At 31.1% G+C, this 16,847-nt stretch overlaps 1 protein-coding gene across 1 annotated transcript; it reads left to right on the forward strand.

Annotated features, from left to right (window-relative positions):
- The first annotated feature begins 4,566 nt into the window (after positions 1-4,566).
- LOC110998415 (larval cuticle protein LCP-22-like) lies at positions 4,567-6,117 on the forward strand. Its single transcript, XM_022267067.2, has 4 exons — positions 4,567-4,699; positions 4,772-5,163; positions 5,400-5,571; positions 5,900-6,117. The coding sequence occupies exons 1-4, from the start codon at positions 4,688-4,690 to the stop codon at positions 5,990-5,992; spliced, it is 669 nt and encodes a 222-aa protein (XP_022122759.2). The 5' UTR covers positions 4,567-4,687; the 3' UTR covers positions 5,993-6,117.
- The last annotated feature ends 10,730 nt before the right edge of the window (positions 6,118-16,847 follow it).

Below are 16,847 nucleotides of genomic sequence, written 5' to 3' on the forward strand. Positions count from 1 at the left end.
TACGGTCTACTGCTTACCATCCTCGAGATCCAGTACCCACTGTCAGATTCCATCAGGTATCAGGTTCAGCAACTTATTTTACTTTGTTGTACAAGTTGCACTTGAAACTTGACAACTCTAAATTTGAGTTTTGTTTGGGTAGGTACTTATATACATATACTTATAACATACAATAATTTCCGAAGTTCATGTCCTCGCCTCGCTTGATATTTCTTTTTATATTTTGGCATTTCTAAAAAAATCCGCGGGTAAAAACTAAAATACGCAAATATTTAATTATAATTGGCTCCGAAACACAAGCGTAGTCCTCCCGTCGCAAAGCGTTGAGGTGGACTGAAGACAGGCCGCATGCAGGGCTCGCGGGTGTGAAATTGCGCGGGGAAGCCCATTGCGCTTGAGTTTATTTACCTTTTATTACTTTCCATGCCCAGGAAACAAATTAATACAATTTTTTTTTTATCAAAATAATAATAGATGCTATATCTAATAATACGTGTAATATTAAAATAAACCGCAATGACCGTTTTGGAGCGAATTTGTAATTTATGTCTAATTTACGGTTCGATGGTAAATTTTTTTTTGGGAAATTGGTATAGCTTTTATCTTTTTTGGTTTTATCAATCGATACAGTAGGCTTCAACCCACAATATATATTTTTTTCAAATGCATATGAGCGACATTTCTTCCAACAATTTAATTTAAACTAGGGCTAGTTGACCGATTTGAACACTGTTCAAGCCTTAAAGCAGACGCTCCACTTTAATAACTATAGTAAAAGACAGCCTTGGAATATGTCAAGTTTTGACGTAAATTTAAAAAATACTGGTATCAAAATCGTTATAGGAATAAATAAACGATTAACTCAACGCTTCTTGATTTTAAAACCATTCGAATATAATATGTATTTTACTCGTCTGCAATATTGTCAAGAATATAAGAACTGAATATTTTAATTATGGGAATCGTGTTTTAAATGACAGACAGGTTTGATTTTATGACAATGTACTATAAATTATTAATAGTTTAATTGTTTTTAATTACAATTAGACATTTTGAATTTTTCATAGCTTTTTTTTGCAGTTCTTTACAATTATTGAAAGTTATTAATTAAATACCGATTTCGAGTTTCAAATAAGTACTAGGTATAGTGTATTTTATACACTAGTATTAAAAGCAAATATGTGTTAATTACACTAAATAATCGTGTCACACCTTTATAACTAAAAGTTTTATAAGGAATTTAAACAATTTATCTAAATTTTGCAATAATTTTATAATCACATAATTATTATGTACACATGCGATAAATTAAAATGTATATCAAATACATTTAAAATCATTACAGTGATTTTTAATTTTTATTATTATACTGTTGAAACAAAAGGAGTTTATAATGTTATTCATAGTTTTCAGTCCACCGAGACGTTGAACAAATTTACCAATCATAATTGTTCACGCAATTCATTTAACGCAGTTCGAATGTATAACATCAACCAAAGAAAACTTTGTCTTTTATTAAAAATAAGATATCATATTCAAACTTCTTAATAATTTTTATACCCCAGAGAGACAGACTACATAGATTTGTACGAATCAAATCATATATTAATTCAATAAATAAGGAAGATTAATCCATTCAAAATATTAGGACCTTGTCAGAAGGCATTGAACATTAATATGAAAACTTAAACTGATTCTGACATGTAATAAAACAAAGTCAACGAATGGTGGAACTATTGTGAAAGATATAATTTCTTCATACACAGTTGAATTGAATTTTTTAATAAAGCCTTTGTAGATAAATAGTATATTCAAATTTAAATTCAAAAATCATTTATTCATGTGGGTAATATAATGTATACTTATGAACGTCAAAAAAGAAATATACATTAAATGCTTTTAATTTTACATTTACTGCCAGTTCTCCAATCAAGGGTGTAGAACGGAAGAGAACTCTAACTCTCCGCCACTCTTTTTAATCGCCAAGTTTTTTCTTTTACACAACTTTTGTAAGGAGCTGCAACCATGATGAAATAATCAGCAAAATTTTGTCCATTAGCGTAGGATTAATGGTAGTGTTGATGCATTTTCTTTCTGTTCATTGAAAAACAATTGTTTTTCTGATTATGGTGACATATCTATGGCTAGTTCAATTTTGGATGCCGTGCTACTAAACATGTCTTGGTGCTTAACTAATGTCTAACGTTTTACAACTATTACATGCGTCTGCTTCCAGGTGTCCTTCTACCTACTACTTGCCCTGTATGGTTAGTTGAATTCTCGTATTTTTTGTATGTTACGTAAAATTGAAGAATTGTATGAAAATAGTTAGAAAACCGAATGTTAGATCGATAATCCTGTCTGACGCAGACGGATGAAGGAAGGCGAATTTTGGAATTATCAACAAATATACAAACTAAAATCCATATTCTAAGTACTTTAATATTCTAAGTTTAACTATGATACACTCTGCACACAAGAAAGCAAGAAAAATCAAACATGGTAATAATATGATTCTAATTAATCTTATAGCTTCTAAGCAATCTTCTCCAAGCACCGCGGGCAATAACACAGGAGGCTCATCCGTTGTTAAGTGCTTTATGGACACACTCAAGGCCAGAGAAAATGCGTGCATCTTTCGCCTGTTCCTTGGAAGGAGACTTCGGCACAACAAAGACGGCCGCCCACAGACTAGGTGGACTGGCAAGGAGGTTGGCTCCCAGTGGTTGCCAAATCAAATCAAACAGAAAAAAACGCAGATAATAAAGAAATAATCTTAATGCAGATAGGATTCATACATTATAATACCTTTTATTGCATAGTTACTACAACTAATATTTCCATGAAATAATTTTTTGTTCTAATAATATAAAATTATATTATCTTAAACCATTTTTATGTTTTACAGATTTAGTTATTATTTACAAATCAATTGCTTACAGCAATAATTGAAATTCACCTCTTTGCAGATTAATGGTTGTATTGCATGTGTATTTAATGTTATAAAAGTGCCTCAAGATATGATAAATGAGCTCGTTAGGGCGAATTACAAAAAAATAAATAAACGAAAGGTTATTTCTTTGTTGTGTTATTAATTTATAAACACATGAATGTTTCAGTATAAAAAATAAAATTTGTAGAAGATATATTAAATCTATAACCATATATGTTTATAAGTAGATGATTTTTCTCCGGAAGTCTACTCTACTGCATTGCCTACTGAGCTACGACGAGGCAATATATAATACGATTCTATTTCAGCTAAGCTTTCAACCACTAAGGCATTTTCTATCGCGCACCACTACTATATGGAACCAGCAGCCCACTGAATTATTTCGAAACGAATTCGATTTAGGGTCCTTCAAGAAAAGAGCATACCAATTCTTAAAAGTCCGGCCAGTACGAGTGTCCATGGACGGCGGTGTCTATTATCATCAGGTGAGCCTCCTGCCCATTTGCCCCCTATTCCTATTCTATAAAAAAAATACAGAAACCAGCATTACCTCAAACAAACAGGTCAGTTCTACAATTCTATAGGTTTAATGATATTGATACAGTTCTATAAGATTCTAAAAACTATTTATGCAAAACATAGGGTATGTAAGGGTGTGTAATGACAATATAAAATAAAGATAAATCGCCTAAAAAGGAAAAAAAACAGTCTCCTTGATCCAAATGAGGCGATGTCTAGACTATTTATGCTTAATATATAACCTTTGGCTCGCCCACTTATATCTAAGTATCGAATTCAAACAAAAGAATATAGTTTGATAATAATTTTCAAATCTACAAGGTAGCAGCGGTTTTATTTGAGAAAATATCTGCAGTAAATCAAACAAATAAAGTAACATAATATAGATATTACAGCTTCAACCTTTACCTTTATAGCCATCACAATCTTTATAAAATTAAATAAAAATAAATCAGTGGCGCTACAATCTCTTTAGGTCCTGGCCTCAGATTTCTAAATCTGTTTCATGATCATTTTTAAATCTAATAGACAAGAAGGTGATCAGCCTCCAGTGCCTGACACACGTCGTCGACTATTTTGGGTCTAAGACATGTCGGTTTCGAGCAAATTTAAAATGCGCACATAGAAAGAAAGTCCATTGGTGCACAGCCCCGGATCGAACCTACGACCTCAGGTATGAGAGTCGCACGCTGAAGCCACTAGGCCAACACTGCTCTTTATATATAATATATATAATAAAATGAAATATACGTAATTATTGTATTTTTATTTGGGGACATTACAAGTTAAAATACATACAGTTCTGTCTGTATAGATGTAAAGGGTCTGAGAACAATTTAATGTCACAATTAAGAAGGTGTAAAGAAACGTTATTAATAATTTTAATTTTTTTATGCATAAAAAAAAGTATACTCGCTCAAATTCAAATTATACCTCTTGCATTCTATAAAACGTATTTAATATTATCTTAAAGTGTAATAAATAAATAATATTTTTAAAAAACGAAGTTGTACCATTAAAAATAGATCAAATAACACGCTATACAGAAGAATCCAGTGTTGTTTGTAAAAAAAAATGTTCCTTTGATCCGCAACAAATTAAAATATTATTGCAATTCATATTCGTAGTAGGTGGTTTCTTGAGCCATATATAAGCGGGCGCGGATTTTTTACCGGCATTCGAACTAGTCCAACCAAACTAGACAATCATTCAAAAATGAGATTCGCCGTGAGTAAATATTTAATTGTATTTATTTTTAAATTAAGAACTTATAATACAGTGTTTTGTTTTTATAAACAGGTACTTATCGCCTGCGTTGTGGCAGTTGCCAGCGCTCAATTCAACCAGGGACAATACTTCCCACAAAAGGACCAGGGTCAGTACAAGAAGCTCAACCAATACAACCCCTTCAGCAACCAATTCAATGGACGCAACCAGTACAACCAGTACAACCGTTACCAACCCTACCAGCCCACCTACAAACCTTTCGTTTCTTCCACTCCTTACCCCGTCCGCCCAGCGGTGACCGTTACTGAAGCCCCAGTTACCGTTGCCGAAGTCAAGTTTACCCCCGTCCCAGCCCCAAAACCCGTCCCCGTCGTTCCTGTCGCCAAGGTTGCTGCTGACGCTCGTTCCGCTGAAACCCTGAGATACGGCAACGAAGTCGAAGCTGACGGCAGCTACAACTACTTGTAAGTACAAATTCTTTTTATGATCATTCATAAAAAATGAAGCAATTTTGAATCGCAACAAAAAAAAAAAAAAAAATTATCTTTATTTCTTCTCTCACATATACATGATTAAAGCTAAGATAACATTTGAAAGTGTATGTGAGAGACTGGTCTCTGTAACAGGAGAAAAATATAATATTATTAAAAAAAACATATTTATTTGTAAGTAAATCTCAGCTAGTGATTTCGTTTTATAGCTTCGAGACCAACAACGGAATCGCCGCTCAAGCCCAAGGTGTCCCACGTACCTTCAGCGGTAACCCCCCAGTTTCTCCTTCTGTTGCCCAAGGATCTTTCTCCTGGACCTCTCCCGAAGGAGAAGTTATCTCAATGACCTACGTCGCCGACGAGAACGGTTACCAACCCCAAGTAAGTTGAAATTTCACACTCACACAGTCACAAGTAACTCGAAAAAAACTAAAACATTTTGGTGCACCTTTGCCAAATACGTAAATTTGGTAAGCATTCCGTTAAAAGATTCCATTTTTAAACTACCTAATCGATGATTGTTATAATTATGCGTAAGTGTATTTAAATAGCATACCTTAGCTTTTAACTCTCAATAAATATTTAGACATGTATTTCCTGTCATGTCTGCCCCAGTTACAGTTACCTTTATGACAATTTATTATATATAATATAGACTTATCAAATATTAATTAAAGATATACTATATGTTACTAATGCTCTCTTTCAGGGAAACGCTATCCCTCAACCCCCTGAAGTACCTGCCCAGATCGCCCGCGCTCTGCAGTACATCGCTAAATACGCCCCCGTCGCACGGGAATAAATAAAAACGACAATGACACAGTGAAAACCCCATCAAACTAGTTTAAAATTAGTGCCATTAATCTGTTGTTGCATTTTCTACATCTGTTAACATGTACAAACAAATAAATTATAAAATTATCTGTATCATTTGTTTTTTTAACTAAGTGACTAAGAAAGCCTGGGCTTAGTGCTAAGTATGAGCTGTATGCTATGAACATATTGGATTTAGACATATGGAAGTAAAGTTAAGTTTCTAAAGTAGTACAGAGTGTATACATTTAAACTGAAACAAATTTTTATTATTAGATTTTGTAACATACAAATGTTTAAACGTTCATAACAATTTCGGTATAAACAGGCATATATTATTCTAAAACATTATTTAAAGTTATAACCATAAATTAATTGGTCCATTAATATTCTATCAATCGTTTTTTTCATTTTCTTATCGAATGAATACAAAAAAATTATGTTGAAAAATTAATTAAAGTTTATCTTTATTAAAATAATAATATGTATCGCGGAATCTTTAACATTCGCGTGTTGGAAATAATCTGTGTGTCATAATAATATTAATACATACATAATATTAATAATAATAATAATAAATTAATAGATAGAAATTTGGAACAAATTTAAAAAGTTTGGTCCTAGAACGATGGCAGCTTTTTTTTAATACTTAAAAAAATATATACATTTAGAACCGATTAATAAAATGTGATATTAAAAATACTTAACGTTTCGGTATTGGCAATAAAATAAAGATGAAACCAACAAAATTTATTTCCCTGTTAGCCTTCATTCTTTAGGCGGATTAAAAAACTTCGATAAATCAGTCGAATTGTATCCTCATTAATAAGTAGACTGACCTTTATGTCATGACCGACGATTGTTTCCATTTAAATTGATCATTAAATTTTACATTTTAACATCAAACACGTTTCCGGTTTTTATAGAGCAAAAAAACGTTGAAAGCACCATATATTAAAAAAACTGCTACAACCTTCTTAGGTCTGGGATTAAAAAAAATCAGTGGTGCAAATCTGCACCTAAGATTCCTGTATCTGTTTCATGATCTCAACCTGATGAAACAGGCTAATAGGTGATCGGTCTCCTATGCTTGACACACGCCGTCGACTTTTTGGATCAAGTCGGCTTTCTCATGAAGATTTTCTTCACCTTTTGAGCGAATGTTAAATGCGTCCATTGGTGCACAGTCGGGAATGAGACGACCGCAAGGAATTATTCACACACTGAAGCAAAACAGCACTGCAACATTTATTATTCTTAAACGTATATAATAAAGCTTTTAATAAACTTGACGATTATTTAAATGATCCTAATCATTGCGATTGTTGACAATTCAAACGATTTGTATGACTTAAAACTTGGCGATAAAAAATACAGGTGAAGAGTTTCTTGCCCTTGACTTACGAACTTTCATGTAAATTTCGATTCAATTTTAACATCTCTTTGTTGTCATAATTGTACTTACCTATGAATAAAATTATTTTAAGTTTTTATTGTAAAATAAGTTCCTCGGCTGGCAAATTTTGTTACAATTCGCATCTACTTAATACGACACCTTCGTAGGCGACGAGTTCAAATGCTCTTCTATGATTAAAAAGCTCTTACACTGTATGCAATAGACTGAAAAACGTCCGAAAGGTTTATCACTAATTATGTTTCTGATGAAGGTTTAAGTAAATTTCATTGTTTATGAGAACTGTCGGAAACATGACGTAGTTATTGAAAAAAATATTAGGTCCCAAAATACATGCAGACAAGCGTCGCCGCGAAAGAATTTATTACATTAAGAACATCAGAATAATCATAGAGTAAAATAAAAAATAACATTATATGTAGTCTTGCCGTCATTAAGTCTAGAATTTATTGTCCACTATTATTTTGGGATATAAGTTACACTTGGTGTCTCTAAATCGCGCCCGATGTTAAGTTTTAAAGTAATATTATTGCTATCAATTTATTTTTATTCAGTTATGCTATCAGTAATGGTGATTGAGATAAAAACTATTTTTGATAACCTACCTTCGTTCCGAAATTACAAATTATTTTAAATTATATTTTGAAGTATTTGTATGATATTTTTGGCAATCAGGACAAAGACCGTTATTCTAACGAATACGACCGAAGAAAATAATAATAGAAGATTCTAGATTTTCCGCATAATTTTATAGCGCCCAATTTTTTTAATGAATATAATCTATATTTTATTATGGCGGTTTTCTGTTTGAAACGTATGTTTGCTGATCAAGAACACAAGAAGATGCGCAACTTATGCTAAATTTCATCTAAATTGGTTCGGTAGTTATGTGATTGTGACATATTCACTAAATCCTGGAGGGAACATGTATAATGTACCTAGTTAAATAATGTTGACGAGCACATTTGAAGATTATCTTTTTTAAATAAATTATTACTTTTAATAAGTATTCATTTTGGACTAACGCACATGGGCTATGGGTCATGGACCTCTAGGCGTTGCAGGTGTCCTATGTATGTTAAGTACATACTTATGTCTAAGTACCCTGATTGTGTGCTGCCTGTACTTTAAACAAAGACCTACATATACTTCCTCCATTTATTATTTGATTATTCGAGCACGATAAACAAAAAAGCATAGCAGCAGTCATTTTTTTCAATATTAGATTAGCCACCATTACCATAACCCATTTCTAGTGTTGAAATACATCTCAAATCTGTCCTTCGTTTTATTGTTGAATTTAAAGATGTCACAAAGTGAATTTGTGTGGGCAGACAGGTGACCGCTAATAGTCAAGTTCAAAGATTACGCAATTCCACAGAAATTTGGATAACAGGTTTGAAAGTCTTCGACCACATTATAAATCATGAACTGAAACATTAGTATCTATTTATTAAAATTTTAAGATCCTTGTAGATAATTTAATTTTTGAACTTAAAATCTAGCCTTAGGCTTTTGAGCGTGGATTAATTTATTTAAAAGTAATCTTACAGCTACACACATTTAAACATTTGAAACACATTTTAAAACATGTTGTATTTAAATGATAAAATTTAAATCAATCCATACACAAATTTAATGTAATTATGTATATTATTTTTATATATTTATTTCGTTTTTGTAATTTATATATAGGTTAATATATCGCAGAAGAAGTTTTCCAATGTCTAGTGCTTGCAGGAAGTTTGAAGTAAATTTTTAGGCAGTTGTTAAAATTATTTAGTTTTTAAAGTAATATGAAAGTAAATTATACTTTACTAAAAGTATAAGTTATAATGTAATAAAATAATTTTGTCACTTAGGCTTGTGGAAATCGTCAAATTATATTCGTATATTATTCGTCATCCATGCATTATTTCCTTCAAAATAAAAAAAAATCATCCACGCTAGAGAATGTCGAGATGACATTTTATTACAACTTTCCAGCCCTCCGCTTTCTTTTCGTCGCTTGAAAATTGTCAGATTAGTGAAATATACACTACTACTACTTTTTATGATAAAATAAAATTCACGTGTAGAAATGAGTCGACAACCCTTAGAACGACATTGCTTAACAGCTGACGAAGGCGTAAAATAATTCTTACCGACTTCATAAAAGCCTTAGGCAGAGGAGGCCTCATCCATTACGAGGCTCGGGCGGCTGGAATGAACTACCTATATGATTGATTCAATATATTCTATTTAAAAAATCGACTATTTGCTATTTCCATACAAAACGAAAATTTCATATGTGTATGGACTTATATAAACCGATAAAGAACAAAATTATTTTTGACAGGAGTAAATTAAAACATGTTTTAATTTAGAAATTATCATTTAACACTTTGGTAAACATATGGTATATTGATAATTCTTATAGAAACATCAAAAAAGTTATTATCTAAAGTTATTGAGAGTGGATGATCTTTAAAAATACATAGTGACATATATGTTATAAATATGTCATAGTAATGATAATTGTCAGTATTGTGATATAATAGCAGTCTGTGGCAAGCCACAGTCAGTTCTTTCTTAATTTCCAAAAGGAGGTTTTATACATGTGCTTAATGCTATATACTTTACTGCGACATCTATATTCTAATAAAGTAAAATATAATAAAGACATTAACCATCTGATAATCTATTATTTATTATCTATAGGCTCATCACGAATAAAATATACAGTCAGAATCAGTCTGATCTAGTTTGACCTTAGCATTTTACGATGCGGTTTATCATATCTTTCTCAACAGTTTTAATGTCACAATTTTTCCATATAATGAATTATAGCATTAAATATTCACAAACTTACAAATAATATTATTACTAGATTTATACGAAATAAAAAATATTATTATATTTGTTGTAATTGTTAAAATAACATGATGTAAAATCTTTAAAGTAATATTTATTCGAAATAAATTCAGAATATACTTAGAACATATTTTTCGAATTGATATAAATAAATTTTCATATAACTTTTTTATTATTTATTTTTAATTATTTAAGAGGTTTCCTTCATCTCGTAATACACACAGATATATTTTTAAAATACTTATTATAATGTTAGAAACCGGGCTATCGAATTACATATGTATAACTTTTTCCAAGGATGTATTAAAAATAACACGCAAAGAACTGATTTGTTTAATAAAATGTAATATATTCTTCAATAAAACATCACTGAAGCTTTTAAAAGCTCTTTATTTGTTTTGAAAATTTTATTATTCTTTTATAACCATCTGACCCCATATAAAGCCAATGACCTGTCAAGCATTGAGACAGATTATTAATTATACATCGAATCCTGTCATTGTATAAATGAAGATAATTAATTTTAAATAGTTATAAAACTATTTAAATCATTGATAGTTAAAGACAATATAAGTCTGTTGAACTGTACTATCTCGGAACCCTAAATATTTAAAAGTGACTTTGGAATGACTTCTTAAGATGCTTATAGACAGTGCTATATGAAAAACAGCGTCTTATGTCAGTCGCCCTCTCAGATTCAACACTGGTAACCAGTGTGAGTGAGCGAAATGTAATCTACTTTTATGACTGACTCGACTCTATCTTATCATGAAGAAATAAGTGATGGACTTTAAGCTGTTCTCTTAATTTTCTGTCGCGGTGCTATTGTCTTAAACAGTGGGGGTGTTGAAATGGGTATCTTATATTTTACAGTTAAGCTTCGTGTTTGATCTCGAATAATTGCACGAAGATCGGGATTACATTTTCTAGTTCGAACCCCGTTTGACCACATGTTTAAATGTGAAGAGAACACTCGCATTAGAAATTGTCAATTGAACAAACACAATTATGTCACACATCATTACGGGAATGCATCTTGTATAGAATTGTACAAGGTTAAATTGTTTATATTTATTCTTATTAATATAAGGAACATCAAACGACATTCCAGGCATAGAAATTACGTACATATTCTTGTGTTAATAAAAATATAACATATTATAAAGCCATCACTGAAGTAAACAACGATTCATTTGTTTTGAAATCATGAAATCGATCATGACTCCTGTTGAAGTTGTCTATGAAGAATATTTATCGCTTGACATATGGTTTTAAGTCCGGGTTGCATAGAACATATAACTTTTATAGTATGAATAAAAATGTTAACGGATATTCTCACGGATAGATTCATCTTAATACTGTCATAAACAATAAATATGTCATAACCCATCTAAATCACATACAGATATGATCTATGACAAAAATCTTTCATTTATACTCATTATTATATTCTACTGTACGGCGATATGTCACTGAACTTTTCTAAAACCGATTTCAATGAAGCTTTTGTATGTTCGGCTGGTACCCTGGATGGTTCAGATTCACAAATCAGCCCGGCAGATGGCTCTGCATCTATATTTTCATTGGTAAACTTAATCAATTAATTTATTTTTTATTATTCGATAGCTTATATATTTATTCTGCGATCCGGAACAGAGAAGAATCCACCAACAAAGAGATCGATAATATCGGTCCAGTAGATCCGAGTTATAAGTGGTGACTAACGCGACTATGTTATATATATTTAGATTAATCTTAGTCAATTAAAAAATAGATTATTAAACAAATCTAAGTTGCAAAAATAAATCATGACATCGGACGTTTTTTTACAGAACAGGAAGCTCGCCTGGTGTTTAACTGTTTAGTGATAACCCATAGACACTCTCAATGCCAGAGAGTTCACGAGTGCGTTACCGGCCTTTTAATAATTGGTACGCTCTTAAAGTCCGAATTAGTTGCTGCAATTATTCAAGGCGGCATTGCTGGTAACATGTTAGGTATTTTATATAAAATACTTTTCAGTAATATTTCATATATGTAGTTGTAGCCACAATAGTACAGTCCACCGGATCCGTTTTTCTCATATTAATCTACAGCTTCCAAAACAAAACGCTTATTCGTCGAAAGGTCGCATGCCCCTCCGGGGCGCGACTGCTCAGTGTGGAGAGAATATATTTTCATTTTTTATCTCCACTAAGGCGTCCCCAAGAATCGCCTTAGGTAACGACATTTGTCCGTTACTAACACTATTAAATACGTCCCAACTTCAACCGAACTGCGGCGATTTAACATCACTTAAGCCATTTTGAATAGTAAAAAAAGTGTGTGTACTTATGTTATGCTACAAGTTATACTATTTTGGCGTATTTTATTATTAAACATTATTTATTATTTATTAATTTATATTATTAAACATTTTTCCCTTATTCTAACGTTTCAGGGTGTCGGTTTTTTGTGACGGTGTGCGTGCGCATCGAAAAAATTAAGTCTCATCTTTTTCCCTAACGCACCAAAAGTAACTTCAATATAAAACCATCCTATTCCAGTTCAATTATGTAAATTACCGTGATAACTAATCTTTGTACATAACGCAACTTTTTTGAAATCAAATGTTTTAAGTACATGACAATAAAATGGCTTTTAAGTTTATCGGTCATAAACTAAATTTCTAAATTGATATGGCCTTTATCAAAAGGTTAGCAAAGTTTGAATTAAGAATTCTTGAATATTATTAGAAAATAAGCATAATGTAGGCTCTAACTACTAACTAAACTGCAGTGCTAGCTACTCAAAGTTCATAGTTCAAGTGCTAAGCATAAAAATCTTCGAGGAAATATTCGAATCGAGATAAATGTACATACTAAAGGGCCAAATATACAGGATCAAATTTTATATGGAATGTATGTGCTACAGTGTGGTAGAGTCAGTCACATTACTGTAGCATTGATGCAAGTCTGTTGTTTTGTTTTCAGTTTCGTTACGCTATTTGTTCATCGTACTAATAAGTGTTAATTTAACATACAAAGATAATGCATTGGGTTTAAAAAAGTCGAGATTCGAACGTCTGATGCTACTACCACAGTGAGTGGTGCCCACAGGGTGTAATTAACTGTATTTGTTTAATAATAATTATAAATTATTTATTTAGAAGAAAGTGGTACATTTACATCGATCAATTTATTCAATGTCATATAATAAGATTTTCAACACAATATCATAATAATAGGTTAAGCTAATTATGTTGCCATGGTAACTAATTTTAAGGCGTAGAAAAATCGAACTAACTTCGCATCGAATTCTTGTAGATAAAGTAGTCTTTCAGCCCTGTCTGTCAATTTGTGATAAAAGAAGACAAAATACTGATTTATTAAAAAATAAAATAAAATGAAAAATCATTTATTCATGTAGGTAACATAATGTACACTTATGAACGTCAAAAAAGAATAAAAATTAAATGCTTCTAATTTTACATTTACTAAAACTAAAACAGTGTAAACTGATTTATTTTTATAATCAAGGGACAAACTATCGAATGAAATATCGTATTAGTGCTCAATACAAGAATCTTTGCATCTTTTGCTTATTAATGTGCATGTGAGTCATAAAACATTCCTTATTATTATCATGTTTATAGATAAATCAAGGATGGGCAAGACAATTTTATGAATGCATTTACGTTCTCCAATACAAATACAGATTAATGCCACACGATCGCAGTATAAATATGATACTGACTTATTGTAATACAGTATACAATAGATACATATCAGTTTACTGGCTGTTAATAATATTAGTATTGTCATTCTTAAATGTCAATTGTCAAATGTGTAATAATACAGAGGCCATAGTCAAGATGCTTTAACAGTAGTAGGTAAATGTTTAAGTATGAATATTATAAATTCGATTATACGACAAATATTAAAGATTATAAACTGACAAGACTTTGTGACAATAGCAGCTGATATCAGCGCTATCGCTCTGATATGTAAGAAAATAAAATTATAATATAAACAATCAAAACACTTAAAAATATTTATTTCTGAAAACGATTCGTTTGTTTAAGGTTTTTTTATTGTTCCTGAATACAGATTATGCTTCTGGTGTACGATCGAATATCCCAATTTTCCTATATATTTAATTTTATAAATAAAGGTTCGACACCTAATATAGCGATAGTTTTATTAAAACATTTTTGTATACCTCTTTGTATTCCTACTATTGTATAGATTAACTGAATTAGATAAAAATATTAATAGCATTCCTTTTGTAAATAGAATAGATATTAGAGTGGGAAGAGGTAATAAGTTTGATGTAGGTTAAGGCCTAAGTATCAAGGGTGCGAAGGAAGCGCAAACCACAATTCTAACTCAGTGTTAATTAATATTTAAGATATTAAGACAGGGTAAGGCATTGATATAATAGGCACATCTAATTATGATTGTTTTTATATGTACAGAGACACATTGATTCAACGTCTTCAGTCTTTATTGTTTTAACTTTAAGAATGGTATTAAAGTTTCTGCGCTAGAGTCTAAGTTAACAATCATTTATTCATATAGGTAACACAATGTACACTTATGAACGTCAAAAAGAAATATACAATAAATGCTTCTTATTTTACTTTTACTGCCAATACTCAAATCAAGGGCGTAAAACGGAAGAAAAACTGGCAATAAACTCTTCGCCACTCTTTTTAATCGCCAAGTTTTTTGTTTACCACAACGTTTGTAAGGATCTGCAACCATCACACCATGTTTTACATGACATCTTAAGTAATAAATAAGCAGTCAGAAGTGGTGCCCGTTTTGAATAACGGTGTGATTTTAGAAGAAGAATATAAAAAAAGATATTTAAGTTTTCATACTTTTAATATAGTAATATTTTTTAAGTTGGAATGTCTTTACGCACAAGTGCTTTGAAAATATGTCTTTATGAAAAGATGAATTTATCTTTAATCCATTTGCTAACGTAGTTTGCCGTTAGGAAGGAATTTTCAACTACACATACATACTAAAGTTTTCTTTTTGTTTGAGCTACATATTATAAATGCAATATACATAAACATAGTAAAGAACTAATATGAAACCCAAAAACCAAAGTCGTGTACCACAAAAGGATTTACTATCCTATAGAACGAATTTAGTAGTAGCTACAAACAATATTTTATTTCTTTTAAAAATAGCCATCGTTTGATACCTAACATTAAATTAAAGGCCTATTTGAAATATAATTTGACCTGACATTTTTAGTTAAATACCTATCTATAAAAAGTCCGTAAATGATTATGAAGGTGTCGTGAGAGACTGGTGCGCATGCTTCGACTCATAGCGACAACTATGCACTTAGGTTTTTTGTGCCGGCAACTGGATTCTCTTATGATGTTGGACGCATAAATTACGAGACAATGTCATTACTCATCCTATATTAAATTATTGTAGGTTTGATTTATCTTTTATTGAATTTTGTTTTTTTTGTATACGTTCAAACAATTACTATAGGCAAATGGCTGTTAATTTTGCCATCCTCAAAATTAGGCCTTGCGCCAGTAGAGGAAAATACAAGGAAACTGAAGTGCCTTAGACCCAAAACTCCACCGCGAGTCAGGCACAGTAATCTTACCTTACATGCCTGTTAGAAAATAAATGATAACGAAACAGATACAGAGGTCTGAGGTCTACACCTAAAAGGTACTTTTTATTTAGTCATATCCATAATGTCAATAAAAAATATAATTCATTAATAGAAATTAATATATAGATATAATACAAAATAGATATTAAAATTATATCACATTCTTAACAACGATTGGTTTATTTATAAATAAACTCTACGAGTCTATACGAGCTACCGTAAAATTAAATATTTAAAAAAAAAATTGAAATTTTAACAATGTCTACGTGTTATAATGTATAGCATGTATGTAGATAATAAATCCGACATTTACATACATTATTTTCGTTCTATATAAATCACCATTATTTACTTAAGTATATATAATTCATAGTGATTGTGTTCATACGCATTTGACCACTCAGTAACCTCTAAAGGATGAATTTCGCATAGATGCATAATACAATTGCCTTTTGTATATCAGAACAATACATTAATAGCTTTATTGTGTAAAATTTTGACCCGTTTTAACTAAATATTCAGTAGAATAGTCACAAGAGTTTACTTGATAACGTGAAGGAAAACAAGCAAGGAACACGAATAGCGCAGACTAATTTTGCATTTAAGAAACAATTGATAACAAATAAATGTTATTTTTTTCCTATACGTATACTTGGAGTTAGAATGTTCGGTAGTGTATTTTTAAATGTGCTTATTAATGAATATATTGTCTGGAGGTAACTACTTTTAGCAATACCTTTACATCCTTTGTCAATATTTATTTTATTGTTACTTACCATCTTACCTACTATTGTTACCTACATAGAGTACCGACAGTTTTTTACGCCGGCTTTTTCTCTCGGCCTACGCGATGAGTAGGGATGCCAACAGTTTTGAATTTAATGACGTGGAATAAGTCCATGATGATCTTATGTTTTTGATCTTATATAATGATCTTAAATAAACG

This window comes from Pieris rapae, chromosome 12 (assembly GCF_905147795.1).
Source record: "Pieris rapae chromosome 12, ilPieRapa1.1, whole genome shotgun sequence".
Taxonomy (NCBI): domain Eukaryota; kingdom Metazoa; phylum Arthropoda; class Insecta; order Lepidoptera; family Pieridae; genus Pieris; species Pieris rapae.